The 17979-nt window shown below is 32.0% G+C and overlaps 2 protein-coding genes across 4 annotated transcripts; one reads left to right on the top strand and one right to left on the bottom strand.

The window, feature by feature from the left end:
• Window positions 1-501: 501 nt before the first annotated feature.
• LOC131951433 (glutamyl-tRNA(Gln) amidotransferase subunit A, mitochondrial) lies at window positions 502-6345 on the bottom strand. The gene is made up of 10 exons (XM_059313838.1): window positions 6182-6345; window positions 5141-5303; window positions 4802-4994; window positions 4291-4491; window positions 3364-3539; window positions 3097-3209; window positions 2319-2511; window positions 1994-2111; window positions 1550-1755; window positions 502-956 (listed from the first exon to the last, which is right to left on the bottom strand). Exons 1-10 carry the CDS (start codon window positions 6203-6205, stop codon window positions 763-765), a joined length of 1581 nt encoding a protein of 526 aa, XP_059169821.1. The 5' UTR covers window positions 6206-6345; the 3' UTR covers window positions 502-762.
• A 706-nt stretch (window positions 6346-7051) lies between these two features.
• Window positions 7052-17343, top strand: LOC131951455 (CUE domain-containing protein 2). Of its 3 annotated transcripts, none has more exons than XM_059313872.1 (9): window positions 7052-7252; window positions 11834-11968; window positions 12340-12398; window positions 12572-12787; window positions 13416-13570; window positions 13901-14092; window positions 14199-14272; window positions 14435-14495; window positions 14668-17343. In XM_059313872.1, exons 1-9 carry the CDS (start codon window positions 7185-7187, stop codon window positions 14812-14814), a joined length of 1107 nt encoding a protein of 368 aa, XP_059169855.1. In that variant the 5' UTR covers window positions 7052-7184; the 3' UTR covers window positions 14815-17343. The 3 variants fall into 3 exon arrangements, with proteins under 3 accessions (XP_059169855.1, XP_059169856.1, XP_059169857.1); XM_059313873.1 differs by having other exon boundaries at window positions 13901-14080; XM_059313874.1 differs by having other exon boundaries at window positions 13479-13570.
• Window positions 17344-17979: the final 636 nt, after the last annotated feature.

Consider the following 17979-nt stretch of genomic DNA (forward strand, 5'->3'; position numbering starts at 1 on the left):
CCTGGATCCTTCTCTGGAGGTCTGTCTGGAGGGTCCATGTCTTGCATCCATACTTGAATACTGATCATGTGACCATAGGGATTGGGGGGGGGGGGGAGAGGGGTGGATCTAACTCCCACTTAACACCACCCTATGTCAATAGACCTGCCACTTTGCTTTTAATGAATATCTAGTTAATTCTGTCTCAATGTAAAACAAGTACTTAAAAACAATATATTAGATACAACTTACATTTGTTGTAGGCCTACTGTATTAAAGCTTGTACTGGCATTTTAAAGAACCAACACTTGTACAAATATAACAAGACATTTTGTATAAATATAATATTTTACTTGTCTCAAAATTGTATTTACATTAACTAGAGTTAACACAAATTGTTCTTGTTACAAGAGTTTGGACTCAGCAAACAAATAATAATATGAATACTAAAGGAATTCTGTTCAATCAGTGTTTGGTAGCACATCAATTTGTTTCTTTGATCTGTGTTCTCAATGTACCACCTTCATTTCCTGAATACATGTTAGAGCTGGATGGAGACGGTGACATGTGAACCAATTGAGAAGTCTTCCAAACGCTTTACTACTATAGTATAGCTTTTGTGGCTAACTGAACAGTTTACACACTCAAGAAAGATTTGTTTAACTGGTCTAATAAATCAATATCTAAATGTGAGAACTGTGCTTGTTGTTTAACTGGTCTAATAAATCAATATCTAAATGTGAGAACTGTGCTTGTTGTTTAACTGGTCTAATAAATCAATATCTAAATGTGAGAACTGTGCTTGTTGTTTAACTGGTCTAATAAATCAATATCTAAATGTGAGAACTGTGCTTGTTGTTCCAACCAGTAAGCTGCAGAGAGCAAAGTGGATTCACTTAAATGTGGACCCATCAGCTGTAAGCTTAAAGGTAGCCCTTGCCTTGACAGTCCAAGTGGTAGAGTTATGGCTGGAACACCTGCCAGATAAAATAGACGTTTTAAATTTCTTTTATGATAACACGGATTTCAACCTAAAAACTGATTTTTTTCCTTCTTATAATAAATACTGAGCTATACAGATTTTTTTTTATCACTGCAATAAATGTTATACTATGAGAAATTTATAGAAAACAAATAAAACATCAGTAAAAAGTTTCTTACACTACACAGAACTATATTTTGATTTATGGCTTTGGTCATGACAACAAGGCTAAAATCACAGATTCTAATGTTCATTTTGATACTTAATGTTCAAACATCATTTGTCTAATTTTGTTCCTTGATTTTTTTCTATAACATCAGCACCAATTTTCTGTACCACCAGTACACAACTACTCTAAACTAACCTGCCATATTGGCTGAGATTTTCTGTACTACCAGTACACAACCACTCTAAACTAACCTGCCATATTGGCTGAGATTTTCTGTACCACCAGTACACAACCACTCTAAACTAACCTGCCATATTGGCTGAGATTTTCTGTACCACTAGTACACAACCACTCTAAACTAACCTGCCATATTGGCTGAGATTTTCTGTACCACTAGTACACAACCACTCTAAACTAACCTGCCATATTGGCTGGTGTGGTAAAAATATCCTGCTCCTCGCACCGCGTTCTGTTGTCTTGTTTACTGAACCAGCTGTACAATGGGGCATCTGTTAAAGTGGTCGGCGTCAGCAACAGGTTGACTCCAGTAGAAAAAACATTCTGGAAGTCATTACTGATCAACCGCCTTACCTTCTGAGCTTTTATAAAATAGTCATTGTAATTCCTGAAAACAAAGATTCACGATGGTGCAATATTACTTAAATAATTAATGGTTTTTTAATGAATAATGTCTATTTCTTACAGAGTAAAAGCCATTCGGGTATATCAAATGACCTAACTATTATCTAAGTTGTACAGGAAATTTTGTTATACGTATTTACAAGAGTAATAAGCTGAAATTTTAAATTATACTGACAAATTAAAATTTATAGAAACAAACATTTAGATGTAAATTAACTAACTTTTTCAAAAGAAAATAGTTCCCAGCCAGAATTCTACCTCTCACAACATCATTAAACCCTTTGTGTCTGCTCTGAGCATAAAGTTCCTCTGTGGATTCTTCAGTGCCATCTCTTAGACCTACAAATAGCAAACATTATGTTACAGCTGTCATTTTCATCCAGGTTTAGACATTCTTCTTATAATACTACTTTCAATGAATTATGTTCACGTCTTTTAAACTCTTGTAATTTACAAAATGAGGAATGTATCTATAGTGGGTAAATTACTAGTAATAATTTTATAAATATAATATTAAAAAAAAAGTGTAGTGCAGTGGTTGATTACCAAATTCTATTCCGTCATAACGAGAAAAGTTGGAAGCTACCTCACAACAGCACAAAACATGATAACATATAATACACATAGGTGTATTGGGCATTGAGACTTGGGTGACTTTAGCACCAGCTTGTTCAAATTGATCAGCTATTTTTTTCCATAAACTGAGAACATCTTCCGACAAAAATGGTGCATGGAATTCCTAGAATTAAAATTTTTTATACTTGAATTATTTTCATAAAAAAATATATACACACACATATATATATATATATATATATATATATATATATATATATATATATATATATATATAAATATATATATATATAAATATATATATATATAAATATATATATATATAAATATATATATATATAAATATATATATATATAAATATATATATATATAAATATATATATATATAAATATATATATATATAAATATATATATATATAAATATATATATATATAAATATATATATATATATAAATATATATATAAATATATATATATATAAATATATATATAAATATATATATAAATATATATATAAATATATATATATAAATATATATATATAAATATATATATATATATAAATATATATATATATATAAATATATATATATATATATAAATATATATATATATATATATATATATATATATATATACATATTTTTTTTTTTTTTTTTTGGTTAGGATAAAGGATTTTCAACAAAACAATCTTTAAAAAAGTCATCTTTAAAATTCTGAACATTACAAAAGACGTGCATTTCACCTTGGGAATCCCAATGTGTAATTTGGACAAATCTAGATTTTCTTGTATATTAAATGGTGTGTATGAGTCTGTTAAAGTTGTAGAGTCACGAACATCATGCCCTGCAACATTGTCTGGGGAAAAGTATCACAGCTTTAAGTGTTTAAGTTATGGCAACTAAAAAAAAATTCAAATTACAAAATATCTCTGAGTAGCTATTGATTAAATGTAATTGTTTGCTAATATAAAAAAAAATTATTTGAGTAAAAAGCTACACTGAAAACATACTTAAAATTAGAGCACTATCTTCAACAGTTTTTGTTAAAATGCCTGGAACATCCATAGAGTTAACAAGAGGAATTAGCCCATGCCTAGATAAAAGTCCATACGTTGGTTTTAACCCCACAACACCACAGTAGCTTGCAGGATTTCTTGTTGATCCACCTGTGTCTGACCCAAATGCACTAGAGACAAAAACAATTAGAAGTTACAAAAACAATTAGAAGTTGCAAGTGAATTTCAAATGAGTAATAGTTTTATCATCCTAAAGAATTGTGCATTGATGTAACACCAGTATATATTTTTTCTCCCATTCACTTCAGATTTTATTTGCTAAAATTCAGCTATTTAGAAGAATGGTTGGAGGAATATGTTGACACATTAGTTCATTTTATCACAAAGTAAGACTTTTTAAATGTGACTAATGGAACATCCCCCCCCCCCCCCAATGGTGTGATTCCCAAAATAAATCAGTAAAATGACACGACTTGGGTATTATTATACACGAGCCGGCCCGCGGCATAACATACGCCGCTATTTAGTTGTTTCTAATTTTCAATAATTCATAATTTGTGAATTCGACAGTACCAACGCTGAGTTAAGGACCATACCCCCCCCTTCCCCCCCCCCTACGTTTAAAATCGTTGGCTCTGCTTGTAAACATTTAGAGTGAACACAGCTCACTAAAACCATGTAGGGGTGGGGAGGTAGGGAGAGCGTTTGCAGCTTGTTTTCTAACGGCTCGAAGAGGAGAATTATATATATAGATAATATTAGGAGTGATGGTCTTTACAAATGATATATACAACATGTGGGCACGAGTGTACAAAAATGTCCCTTTTTGTGAAATATATCTGCACAATCCTTAAGCATTTAGTTAGTGAGTTGGTAAATTGACTGCACACTACCACAAATGACCAAAGTGTAAATCCTTACGCTAAACAAGTGCCAGAAGCCACAGCTGCAGCACTGCCACCTGAACTACCACCAGCTATAAACCAGTCTGAAGGATTTGTAACAGAGCTTGATGGTAAACTGTCCTGGCTGCTGCTCGCAGTGGTAGGGGAGCTTGAAGGAGACACTACATAATTCCAAGGGTTGATCACTGGACCATGACAGCTGTCTAAGCTGCCTGAACTGAAGGGATAAAACACCACAATATTCCTTTCAAACAGCAGTGGGATTGGAAAATAACATGTTTGATCCTAATAAAGATAACGTCAATCAATTTTTTCCTCAGGGCTGTTTTATTTATTTAAACATTCACTTGAAACACAGTTTAATCTCATTTAGGTTCAATAAACACCAAAATTGTTTTTAAACAAATAAAATACAGTTTGGTTGCAGTAAAATAAATACACATATTACATTCTTTGATTATTGCCTGTCTGTAGCATGTTTATCATAAATACATTTATTATCACAAGCTGATACAATTTAATTTTACCCCATCGCAAATTCATCCATGTTTGTTTTTCCCAGTACGATTCCTCCAGCTTGGTTAATTTTTGAGACCATAGTGGCATCAAATGGTGGCTTGTAGTTTAGAAGCATTTTTGAGGAACAAGTTGTAGGATAGCCATTTGTACAAAAGTTATCCTTAAACGCTATCGGGATACCTTCTAAAGACTTTGGCACACCTATAATAAATAAAAGTTAAGTCAGTAAATTTTAACATAAAATAAGTTAAAGCATTTAGAAAATATGGTATTATTGGTTTTTCTAAAAACATACTTTAACACACATAATTATGCATCTAAAGATTTTTAATGAAATAAAAGATCACCTTTCTTGTATGCTAAATGAGACAATTCAGCTTGTTTGTGAACTTCTTCACTTCTTGTTTCTGTAACATACATATTTAAACTCTTTGTCTTTTTTATTTTCTCTTGACAAGAAACACAAAGCTCTTGGGCTGTAAGAATGCCTTTCCTCATCTGTAAAAGGGCCTGGTATCAAAACAAAACAATTGAATTAAAAAGTTTCCTATGGAGATATGGAGGGAAGGTCAGATTTTTAAAAGTCAGTTTTTGTTTTATATTCTACTAATTTGTACTCTCTGTTAAATATTGAAAATGCCATTAGGAAATACTGTTTCATATATTTGTATGAAGCAATACTTTAGAGTTCATATATATAAACATAAAGGCCTAGGCCTATACGTTTTGTTGTATAGATCATATAATGGTATTATTAATTAATTAATATGATCTATTTGTTATTGCCTTAGTTGTAAATGGATAATGTAAAAAAATTGTATTTCAAAGTAATGAAATATGAAAGTATAGAAAAAGTAAAAAAGTCAGAAAAAATTATTTAGCAATTTTGTCTGTATGTATGTCTAGATCAGGGGTCTCCAAACTTTTCAGTCCGAGGGCCGCATCAACTATCAAATTTCAGTTCGGGGGCCAGTTTCTTCCAGGCATGTCTTTGATTTTTCTGGGCAAAGTGCCTCAGCCATCACCAACTAACGTTTTTTCTTGGACAAAAAGATCTCCGCGGGCCGGATGAGAGGACTTCGCGGGCCGCATCCGGCCCGCGGGCCGTAGTTTGGAGACCCCTGGTCTAGATCTATATGCCTGGAAACATAATAACTTGTTTACTGTTTTTGTTGTGTTTAAGAATTTTTTAAATGATTTTTGGAAACTGGAAGTAGGCCTACACTACTAACTAGATCTAGATCTACTACTAAGTTAAATAAGAATATTAAGAAGTACTTTACTAAGTACTAAGTATAAAGTATAAAGTATAAAATCTAAAGTAAGTCTAAACATAAAGTCTAAGTATTAAGTAAAGTAAACTAGTATCATAGTATTATCATGGTTACCTCTTTCACTGTTAAAGATTTCATTTTCTATGTTCTCTAAAGCGTAAAAATCAAAGTGGACACTAGTTTTTTAATATAAAATAAACATACAGATCTAGATCTAGATCTAGTAGATCTATTCTATTTATTAATGATTTTAGAGTAGTAGTAAATACTAAAATGTATCAAAATTGAGTGAACGACAGTTTGTAGCAGTAAAAAACCAAATCTATGCTTATGTGTTATCTCCCCTTAAAAGGACAAATTAATTATGCAATCGCATAAATTATGATTTTTATTTTCCAAAGCTATATTTTTTTGTTAGTATTAATGTAGTATTGAATGTCTTAGTTACTTTTAGTTTATTAAGCAAATTCTCATTATATCAAATTATATATATATATAGGCCTAGATCTATTCTAGATTTTTAAAAACAGGAAACAAATGTAGATATAGATAGTTTTATTATTAAATTATCTAATCTATCCTATAGTCCTAGGCCTATTAAAATATTTAAAAATAATTTACGTGAGTTTAATTAAAAATCAGCTTTATCGTAAAATTCCAATGTAGGCCTAGTCTTCATTTATAATTTAAATCTAAATAAAAGACCTAGATCTACTTTTAAAGGAGAAATTTAGCTCAAGAAAAATAATGGTTTAGTCTAGATTTAATTATTTCAAAACATTAGTTTCCTAATGCCGAAAAATAGTACGACATTTTATGTTGCAATTATGTTTTTGAAAAGTAAACTATTAGAACTTAGAGCTTTATATTAGCTCAATACAAAACGTGTGCTTTAAATTAATAATTATCTAGATCTAAAATATCCCTTCTACTTGGTCTGCCAAAACATTTTTATCTGGCTCAACGAAGCTGGATTCTTTATTTCTTCTGCGTGAAGATCGTCTTGAAGCCAAGTCAAGTATTAAGTAATTTTGCTACAACAACAAAAAAATCTTTGTTTGCAACTTTATTCTCTGTATTGAATGAAAGTAACTGCACTTTTATCGAAACCGTCGAGATGGAAGCTAAAGTTCATCTTGAATTATCTACTTTTTTGTCACGACATAGCCTGGAAGATGCAATTCAGTAAGTAACCGGAGTAACCGACGGCCACCGACACGGCTGAGTGTTGAGTTCAGTTTTGATTTTGATGAGTGAGAGAGAAAGAGATGTCTTGTTGTAAGAGATGTCTTGTTGTAACTTATTAGGGCAGGGTAATCTATCGTATCGTTTTAGGTAAGTAAAATCGGCCGAGGCTAGCAGCTAGATAGTAACGTGAAAAAAGGTGACTGGTCAAATTTTTGTAGGGCCTAATTATTAGGTTGTCTTATTACAATTTTTTAATTAAAATTTTCTGTCACTTATCATATATCATTACAAACCATATCACTTACTGGTTAATTTGAGACCAAATTTAATGGTCTAGCTTAATTAGGGGCCGAGAAAACAAACAAAAACAAAATGACCTATTAACATCTTAAAATGCGAAACTCTTTTTCGCCATCAAAAGATATCAAAAAGTTACGTTGGTTTGTGTTTTCCATTCGTAGCATGATGTCATAGCAATTACGACAACATTGGGTATTTTAGTTACCAAAAAAAACCAAAACAATTTGTTAGAAATAAAACTTTATATTCATTATGTTTATTAAGGAAATATCAGACATATTTATTATAAATTCTATGTACAATGTACAATTTAAGACATTAGGCATTCCATGAGGAATTGAACAATCAATACCCATGAAGATGACAATAAAATTAATATCCAAAACTAAAAATAGATCTGACAGAAATCTAGATCTAGTCCTTCTAACTGTAACGACAATACAGTATTATTAGGTAAGATGATAAATGAACTTTTTTTTAACTTTAAAATTAAATACTCTATAATTAATATTCTCTTCTGTAGTAGCATTAGGTTAGGCGAAGTTTTCTTTTTTTTTTTTTTCTTTTTTTACCAGCTATGCGTAGTAAATCTACAGTCCTGTAAGCTTGCGTGAACTTAAAATGACCCTAAGTTGATTTACAATTTGCTTGGTTTATGAGGGGAGGGGTGGGATTGCCCACCGACGATCTCTAACAGCAATAGTTAATGCTGTGACGTATGTATGGTAGGCCTGCTGAACTCACGGTGAACCCTCGACCGTGTCAACATTTTTCTCCCGCAGACAAGAAAATGTAAGCAGTCGATCTCGCGAGCGATGCGAGCGACGATGTTTGGAAAATTTTGAATAATTATTTTATAAAATATTATTTCGTTCAAAAAATTTTTTTTTGAAAAAGAAAGAAAATAAAACCGCTCGTGGCATTTCCCATGTGAAACAATAAAATAAAGCACAACTGATTTACGTCGGATTCGAACTCGGAGATTCTAGGTCACCTACCGCACCGTTCTGTTTACTCTGCCACACACCACGATGTATTGGAAAATAAAATATTAGACATTTTGTATCAAAAGATTGCTAAAACTAAAAGGAAATAATTACTACTTCATTTATTGATATCATTCTACGTAGTAACTGAGTAACTGCGTAAATTTTACACACAATTCCTATATTTTTAACTAACACAACAGCATTAACGAGGTTGACAAAGTCTAAAAATAAAAAAAAAATTGCCAGTAGGCCTAATTAGATCTAGCACAAAAAGGCTCAGAATGAGCATTGTTTAGGCCTAAAATACAATACTAAGGCCTAATTAAAAACTACATATAATTTCATATAAATTATACAGTCGGGTAGGCCACGAAGTATTAATATTAACAAGGTTAATGACCGGTCACGAATTATTGTCAATGAAACTAACAGTGCAGTCGGCCTACTTGGCTTGCAGTGAAGAAAAAAAAATCAATATACTTATAAAATTACTAATACTTTAATACAATAATAATGCCCACAATTTTTGCACATGCTAAAACTGAATTATAATTAAAATACTAGACTTAACAGTGCATTCCGCAAAAAACAAAAATTAGTTGTTTCTATCTGACAACTAGCGTAACAATGGCGTAACGTTGCTAAAAATAGCAGCGGCATGGTATTTCTATGGGGAATTGGATTTTGGAAGAAGAGAAGCAGCATCATTGTAATTAATCATGGTAAATATCTCAAATATATATTTATCTAGGAGCTGTCGAGCGCTGATGCCCGGTGGTCGGTCGTTTTTCGTTGCAGTTCAGTTCCTAATGAGAGTGCTCCATAAGAAATGCTTGTATTAATTATTACTACATATCTCGCAAATGTTTCTAGCATTTAAGCCATAGTATCCATTTCCTTAGCATTTCGCATTAAAATAGTGATGAGATATTGCTAGATTAGCAGTTTTTTCATTTTTTGTATATAGGACCCCCAAAAACACTTAAAATGTGAAAACTAAAAGAGCATGACGTTTCAGGGTCAGGTTCTGACTTCCGGTTTTGGTAATGAGATCGACTACTAATTATTTCACATTTTTAGAAAGTTTGAGGAGATCTAGAATCTAGATCTAGATCTATGTTGTAAAAGTTACAGAAATGTTTCAACTTTCAACCCTTCAATCATTCATGTAGATCTCTGTCTCTAGATCTACCTGTTTTTAAATGATTGCATTAAAACTTTTCAGTAATAAAAAAGATAAGCGATGTTTTCATCAGATGCAACCAAGCTCATTAAATTTAGAAGCCATCTTAAGTTTTAACATTTTAGCTAGATTCAGGGGAAACCACTTTACAGATGGCCGCTGTTTATATGGAAAATCTTGCTCGCAAACAAGGCTGTTTAAAGTTAAAATCAATTTTTGGCCTTTATTGATATATTTAGACATTGCTTTTGGTTTATTATTCAATTATCTATTATATTTGACCCAAAAATACAATAATATTGGCCTACTTGTATAACAGCCATATTAATGAGCCACCTTTCTCGCACATTTCTAGCCTTGGCCAATTTTACGTACCTAAAACAATAGATTACCCTTATTAGTTAGCCTATACACTGAGAATATTATACACTATATAACTGTGACTCTACCAGTGTCCGGTAATGGCACAAGAATAGAATCTTCATTAAAAAATATCTTGTTGATAAGTAGGTCTAATTTTAATTAATAAAATAAATAATGTTAGGCCTAAGTTGTCAACCCTAACCCTGCCCTAACTATTAAATCAACTAAGATTAGTCCTTCCTTACTTAAACTAAATTTAAATTACACTTAGGCCTACCTACTTACACTACAACTAACACTGCCTTGCTTAAGCCTTCCAGAATTTCAAATTTGAAATGTTGACCATGTAACTAATACTAGATTTGAGATTACAATACAACCTGACACACCTATTTTCAGAAGTCTATAACTATTAATTACTACTAAACATAAGTAATACCAATAGACCAAGATGAGTAGGTAGGCCTAATCAAAATCACAATAAGGGGTCTTCCATAAATGACATCACACTCATAGTTTGGGTGGTTCATAATTTTTGGATGGGGGGGGGGGGGGGGGGGGGGAGATTCCCTTTTGCATTTGAGGCCCAATATATAAAATGATTAAAATACTCAATGTTGATAGAGCACAGTCAATATTTTAGAAAATAAATTGATTGATGTTTTAAAAAAAAAATTAATTGGAATTTATTAAGGGGATTTATAAATAATTAGCCTAATTAAAAAAAAATGAATATAGCCTAACAGTAACATAATTTTTTTTCTATTTCACTGCTAGCATGGAGGTTTATTTGGTTTGATTTGTTGAATTCCAGTAGGGATTTTATTCATCACATATGTACACAATTAAACATGATTAAGTTAAATAAACATAAAGAACTTGAAATTCTATGGAAAGACTTTTTTCAAACAGCAAATATTGCTATGCACACCTCTGGTTAAACAACCAAAGTATTTTGGGCACACACATGTGAAAATAATTAGACTGGCAGTTCTCACTATTTTAATTAGCTGACTATTAAATCCTCATTTTTAAACCTCAAGCCCTTGATGTAGTAGAAGATTGATGCCAGTTTTATAAGCACTGCCATAGCAAGGTTTAACTATAAACATTGAAATCCAAAGTTGTTGAACCAGACACTCTCTGTGAAATATATGTAAGTAATAATATGGCTGGCAACATTATAGACTACCTCTAGTAATGCTCCAGACCAAACATGTTTAGTCAATATAGTTAGCAACATAATGGTTCACTTACTTTGGCTTCTATATGGTAAACAGCAGCAATTGCAAGATGATGTAAAAAATGTTTGTGGTATAATACTAAATCTGCACTTTATCCAACATCTTGATCTTTTATATAATTGAGAAAAGTAGTGTAAAAGTCACATATGTCAATAAAACCAATCTTTTACAAAGTGTTGGGATAAGATTAGATGCACCTTATTTTCATAGAATACTCCATCTGGAATAAAAAGTACAGTCAAGGATTGTCCGTCTTTTTACAGAAAAACAATTATCACATTAGAGTTGACTAGGTTATATCACTAAGTGGAAAATAGGTTGTTGCAATTCTCTGTGTTAGGGTAACATGACAGAAATCTCACAGCACAACTTAGAATAGGAGTGTAATCTATTTCAATGCACTGCGTAATTGTTTTTTTATGTGTATCTTTTACCACTTAAGTATGTATGGGTAACCATTAAAGATATTGTTACATGTATGTTTTGAATATATTTCTAGAAACATTGATGAAATAGTCCTTGCATATCTTGTTGGCGTGGTGGAGCTGGTGACTCTAGAGGATGACAACCTGGACTTGGAAGATGTTATTGACATGATGAATGCGTACTTGCCAGGGTTTGAAATGATTGGCAGGTGAGAAAAGTCTGCCTATTTTTGGGTTCCAACAGGTTAGAGAGATATATTTACAATTGGCTTTCTGGTAAGCAGCTACACACAGGCTGGAAATGTATGCTTACAGTGGATTTTGGTAGGCCAGCTAGAAAAGAATGCTTACACTTTATCTTTTTGTAGACAGCTACAAAAAGATCCCTACAGTTGTTTTTAAGATAGAATGATGTGATTATGGTTGGGACTAATAACACACAGATAAGAAAGGTGTGTATTGAATTAGTTTCTATTGTTTCTGTAAATATGGCACTGGTTAACTTATTTTTTTTTAAAGTTGTAGTAAAACGTGTTTGTGAAATTTGAAAATTCTTGTTTGATGTTTGATTTATAAACAGGGCAGAAGTTATTGGTTGGATGCTTGGAATGGCTAAAAAGCTCATGAACCCCACAGAAGGTAACTTGTTTGAATATTGTTTGCCTGTTTGAGGGTGGCTTTATTAAAGATGAAATTTCATTGCTCTGGTTCAAATGCTTCTTGACTAGTTAACATTATTGAAGAGTGATAGGCAAGAGAAATAATTTGTTAGTAACTCCTTTATTTTTGTGAGTTTGCTGTTCTGTCTACAGATGTTGAGAGGACTAATGGCTATGACTATAATGAAGATGGCATCAAAGGAGATCACAAAAAGGATTCAAACACTGAGATGGGACAGAAAACAAATGTACTGAAGTTTCCTTGCTATGACTACACTCAAGACTCTAAACACATGTCTCTTAACATGAATGATAACTCCCAAGTAAATATACAGCTAAACAAGACAAATGCACCTACAAAGGACGAAGGTAAAATATCCAATTTACAAACTTCATGCACAGACCTGTAGCTGTGGGCAGTTTTCATTTGAAATGTTTGGCACACTTTGTCCAACAAGGTTTATATTCTCAGCATCTGTTAATGCTACTTTTATTATTCTTACAGACAGTTAATATCAAAGCAACATATTAAGACAACCTTTTTAAAATGGAACCTTCTGCATCATACAGAAATACAACTCAAAGAACTTCATATTGGTATACTTTTAAAGCCCCGAGCAATTTTTATATGCTAATTGACATTTTAAGGGAATAGTTAGGTCTAAATTTTGACATCATTAATGCAGTTTGTTTTTTTCTGCTGTCATCAAATAGTTCAGCCTATCATAGCAGCAAAGTCTCATGCCATGTATAGATTTTGTCTGGGTTACTTGTATGTCACTTCATGCCTGATTGATTTTCATGTCATCTAACAGTAGTTGCTAATGGTGAAATTGAACACTAACTTAATGTTATGGTTTCTTTTAACTTCTGAAAATTAGACAATAAAATTTGTTGAGAGTTTATTTTTAATTTAACCTAGCCATAACGAGAAATAAATGTGATTGATCTACCTTCTTTGCAGCAACACCAGTAAAACTTGTGTTTAATTTTTCAGCCCAACAAAAAGTGGCCAATGGTAATTTCAATCCGATCACATTTATATCATCCCCTCCCTTAGAGACAGCTCCACACTCTAGTGAAAAGCATTCAACATCAAAGCGTAAAGGGAGACAACTTAGCTGCTCTTCACAAGACAGTCAAGATGAGAAAGTAAATACTTTTTTAAACCAAAAATTTTACATTGAAGTTTTATTACAGATGAATCAATAGCTACTAATTATTATGCTAAGTAAAATAATATATAGTCACTTCCTCCTTAAACAAGCAAAAAATGTAAGTAATAGTTTACTGAGCAAAATGAAAATGAGGTTCTGTCTTAATTCTGACCATAACTCAAACTAAATGCATTATCTATCTCTGCTGCAAAAGGACTTATAACGATAGATTCTTTGTTGTTGAAAATGTAACTTTTCTTTAAATTCTTTATTTCCATCTCTAGGCTGATATTTATATATTTCCTGATATTGTATCTTTTCAAAGGCTGATATACTAGCTGTGGAAGATGAAGAACATGTAAAAATTCTACAAGAAATGTTTCCCAGTGCATGCACCATGGAGGCTCGTCACTGCTTACAGTTGTCAGCTGGGGACATGGACCGCGCTGCACAGCTGATTATGGACAGACAGGAAACAGGACAGGCCATCACTGGCAAGACAAAGGTGACAACCCCAGTAAGTTCTAACTTTAACACACATTTTGTACTAAACACTTTCATTACACTTCATTATAGCATTACATACTAATTTTTTAATTCACTCTTATTATCAATTTTTAAAGAAAAATAACAAAGTGAAGAAGATTCTTGAGTACAAGCTGGATGATGACAGTATAAAATCCTGTGTTTTACAGAAGTAAGTCTCCTTTTCTCTTGAAAAGTTCTTCAGCCATCAAGGAAGTTATTCTGCTACTTTTTAAATGTTCATTTTGGAAGACAAAATCTTAGCTTTCATTTTTTTATGATATGCAGTATGTTAATGTTATAATTTTAAATGCATACACAAAAATGTTTTCAGATACTCCTTTGTGGACACAGAAGAAGATAAAAAGACCTTTAGACCCCCACCATTGAAAGGGGTAAGTTAAGAATTTGTTGTATTAAAATATTTAAATTAATTTTTTAAAAGTGTGATTATGTCAGTAAGACTTCATGTTTTTAATCCTTTTTTCTATTTGTGTAAGCACATAATTTTGTATTTAAAGATTAGATGTTGAGAGCGAAAACGTTTTGACAATGTCTTGACAACAGGAAGCCAAGAAACTTGTGCGCTACAGGGATGGGCAAGTCGTCAGCATGAAGGGGGAAAAGTTTTCTGAGGTCTCTAAAAAGGAGCCAGACCAGCTCAAGTCCACCTATGTGAACCTGAAGCCTGCCAGGAAGTATCGCTTCCACTGACAGGTGAAGCCAGGACCTCCACCTGCGGGTGGTACCTCCACCTACAGGTAGAGTCAGGGACTCTCTCAGATCTGGTGCTGTCAGGTGTTTTTAGTTTTACCTTTGTTTTAGTTCTACCACCATTTGTCAAGACCACATCCACTATCATTTGTTGGATATTAAGTTAAGTATACTAGAAAGAAACTTTTAGAGGGTTTTAATATGCAGTGAAATTTTGTAGATTTTTTTACGTACAAAATTTCTGTTTCTTTATGTACAATGTTATTTAAATCTCCAAACAACTTACTGAAATTATTTCCTTCTATAATAATTAGAATTTTGCTAGGTTTACAAAAACTTATTGATTTACAGCACTGTGGGTTTTTCAATAAATCTCTTTTGAAATTGGATTTAAATTGTCAACATGTTATTCAATTCACATTATTTTTTTTTTTTTTTTTTTTTTTGTGGGTTAAGTTCAAAACTTGGTAAAGAATGTACTATGTTATCATTTGCATTCAGATAGATCTCTTTACTAGACATACACTAGGCGTACAATTTGTTATTAATGTTATTAGTATTAATAGTTTATAGAGCTCCACGTCTATAACATTCCAGTGAGGTATAATATGAATATATATATTACAGTAGTATAATCTAGTTGAGTCTAGATATATTTTCCTCCATTACTAAGCCAAAACCTTGGAGTATTTTGCTTAAGAAAGCTTTTAAATTTCTTCAATAACACATTACTCAAGGCTACTTAGTTAGCATTTAAAGATTTCATTTGACAATCAGTGTATTTTTTGCAGTAGAAAAAAAATGTGCTGACTGCATAAGTAGCCAGTCCAAGTTGTACTACACATGTTTCTGTTACACAGGCCTAAATGCCAAGCCTCTTCCACCTACCAATTTCAGGAATCATTTGATACTCATCCCTAGTTGTCTCCCTTCCCAGCTGCTGCATTGATATCACACCCAACCAGGCATTCCTGAAGCAGAGATACCTGTGTGGGTCATGTGATCGTGCAACAGTTGTACAATTCTTCCACTGATGCCTACCAGACAGAATATTTTCAACTCCAGTCTTAGCCGTCCAATCTAGACACACAATCCATTTTCCTTTGCTGAATGTGTAAAGTGCTAGTCTGCTAACTAGACATTTTGTGTAAACCTGTTCAAATTAAAATGTCATTGAATAAGCTGCAATTGCTCAGCATGTTAACAAATTAGTCAAATTTTAAAAAAATCAGTATTAGAATTTGTCTTGGTTAAATATTTCTTTGGTTTAATGAAAATTTTTTGTGAAACTAATGTAGAATTTTCTGGACTATTAGTGCGGTGTTTAATTTTTCTATTAGAAAATTGAATAACAAGGATAATTCTGATCTACTGTTTTGACCAGGAACACCCACTAAACATTTAGATAGTAGGGGAGCCAAACCTTTATGAGATTGTTACTATTCTTTTAATTTGCATTAGTCACCTCAGAAGTGCCAGCTATTTTAAATGTATTAAACTCATGTTTGATCCAATTGATAAGCATTCTAGATCTACCAGTTATGTCTTCATTCACTACTTTTAATTTGACATGAATATTTTGTGTAATATGTGACTTCGCATTTAAAAGCATGTTAGCCTAGGAAAACATTTGCCTATAATGAAATAACTATTATTGCATCAAAGCTGGTTGTTAAAAACATCTATCTATATAAATATAAATAGTCTTTGTTTTGTGACATTAAGCTAAAAGTGGTTTTACACTTAAATCTTTTTATTGCAGATTTTGGTATTGAATATTTTTATTCACATGAAAAATAAAGTTATTAAATGCATTTAGAATTATAGTTCATGACCTCATTGCCTAATACCACTTAAAATAAATTCTCTGTGCAAAACTTATTTTTGTGAATATTTAATTTAAAACAAAAAAGCAATGAATACTGGTATTTTATTGCTTATGCATTTCTGCCTAAAGAAAGAGTAGAATATATTTATTATCCTTCAAAGCCTAAACAAAAAAGTTTTTAAATGTAATTGATAATTACCAATAAACTCTACATATATATAATAAATTGGCAGCAAACATCCCAATAGGATCTGTTCTCACATTTGAAATATTTGTTCTCTTTTATCTATGAATGCTGAGGTTTGTTCGTTAACACACCATACACAAGTTGTGTGTGCTGAACTTATCATTCATATTATACATGTTTTTATGATTATAATTATATGATGTGTTAAAAATGTTGATGTAATGCTCTTGTAAATTAGTTCAAAATGTAATTTTGTCTTGTCTGCTTTAAACTAGTACAAAATGTAATGCTGTTTTTTTCTATTGTCTCAGTTTTCTTGTTTTATCAATAGAAACAGATAAAGGTATTACTTTGATGGAATTTTCCAGATTTGACAGTCCTTTTTGTCAAGTCAGCTTCTTGCTGACTGAACGCATTTATTTATAGATTGATGGTATACGGTGTTGTCTTACAATATATTTGTTTGTTCATGTTTGAGATACTTCACAAGGTATTAAACAGCATTGCCAACCTATGATGTAATTGTAAGAGTATTGTTTCATGCAAAATAGCATGGCGTGATCCTACTGTTTGATTAGATTTCCACCAAAGATCATCTACTGGCCTCTACTTCTTAAAATTATGCATTCTCAACTCTTGTTACAAAGCTGTCTATTATAAATGACATGACCTCTCAACTCTATTACAAATATGTCAATTATAAATGACATGAACTTAACTCTATTACAAAGACAGTCACTGTTGTATTCAGTTTTGCCAAGAACATAATCCATGACAAGATTAAAATATGAAGGCAAATGTAACAATGCAAATAGTCTTGTTATTGTACAGTTATGTCTTAATGATGACATAAGGTACACACATGATACGGTACAGAAATCAAATGAATGTACATGACAATGGCATAGTACAACAACACATGACACAATGTAGCACTGAGGCTTTTATCGTCTTTTGATCTCACAAAGTTCACCAATAATCACCTTTAGGTCACGAATTTCGCCAATAATCACTTTCTCACATAGTTCACCAATAATGTCCGACTGGTCGCTTACTTAAAGTTCACCAATAATCTTCTGGTCTCACGAAGTTCACCAATAATCACCTGGTCTCATAAAGTTCACCAATAATCTACTGGTCTCACAAAGTT

The sequence above is a fragment of the Physella acuta genome, unplaced genomic scaffold, assembly GCF_028476545.2.
Source record: "Physella acuta isolate Inbredline_101_S28 unplaced genomic scaffold, ASM2847654v3 ptg000813l, whole genome shotgun sequence".
NCBI lineage: Eukaryota > Metazoa > Mollusca > Gastropoda > Physidae > Physella > Physella acuta.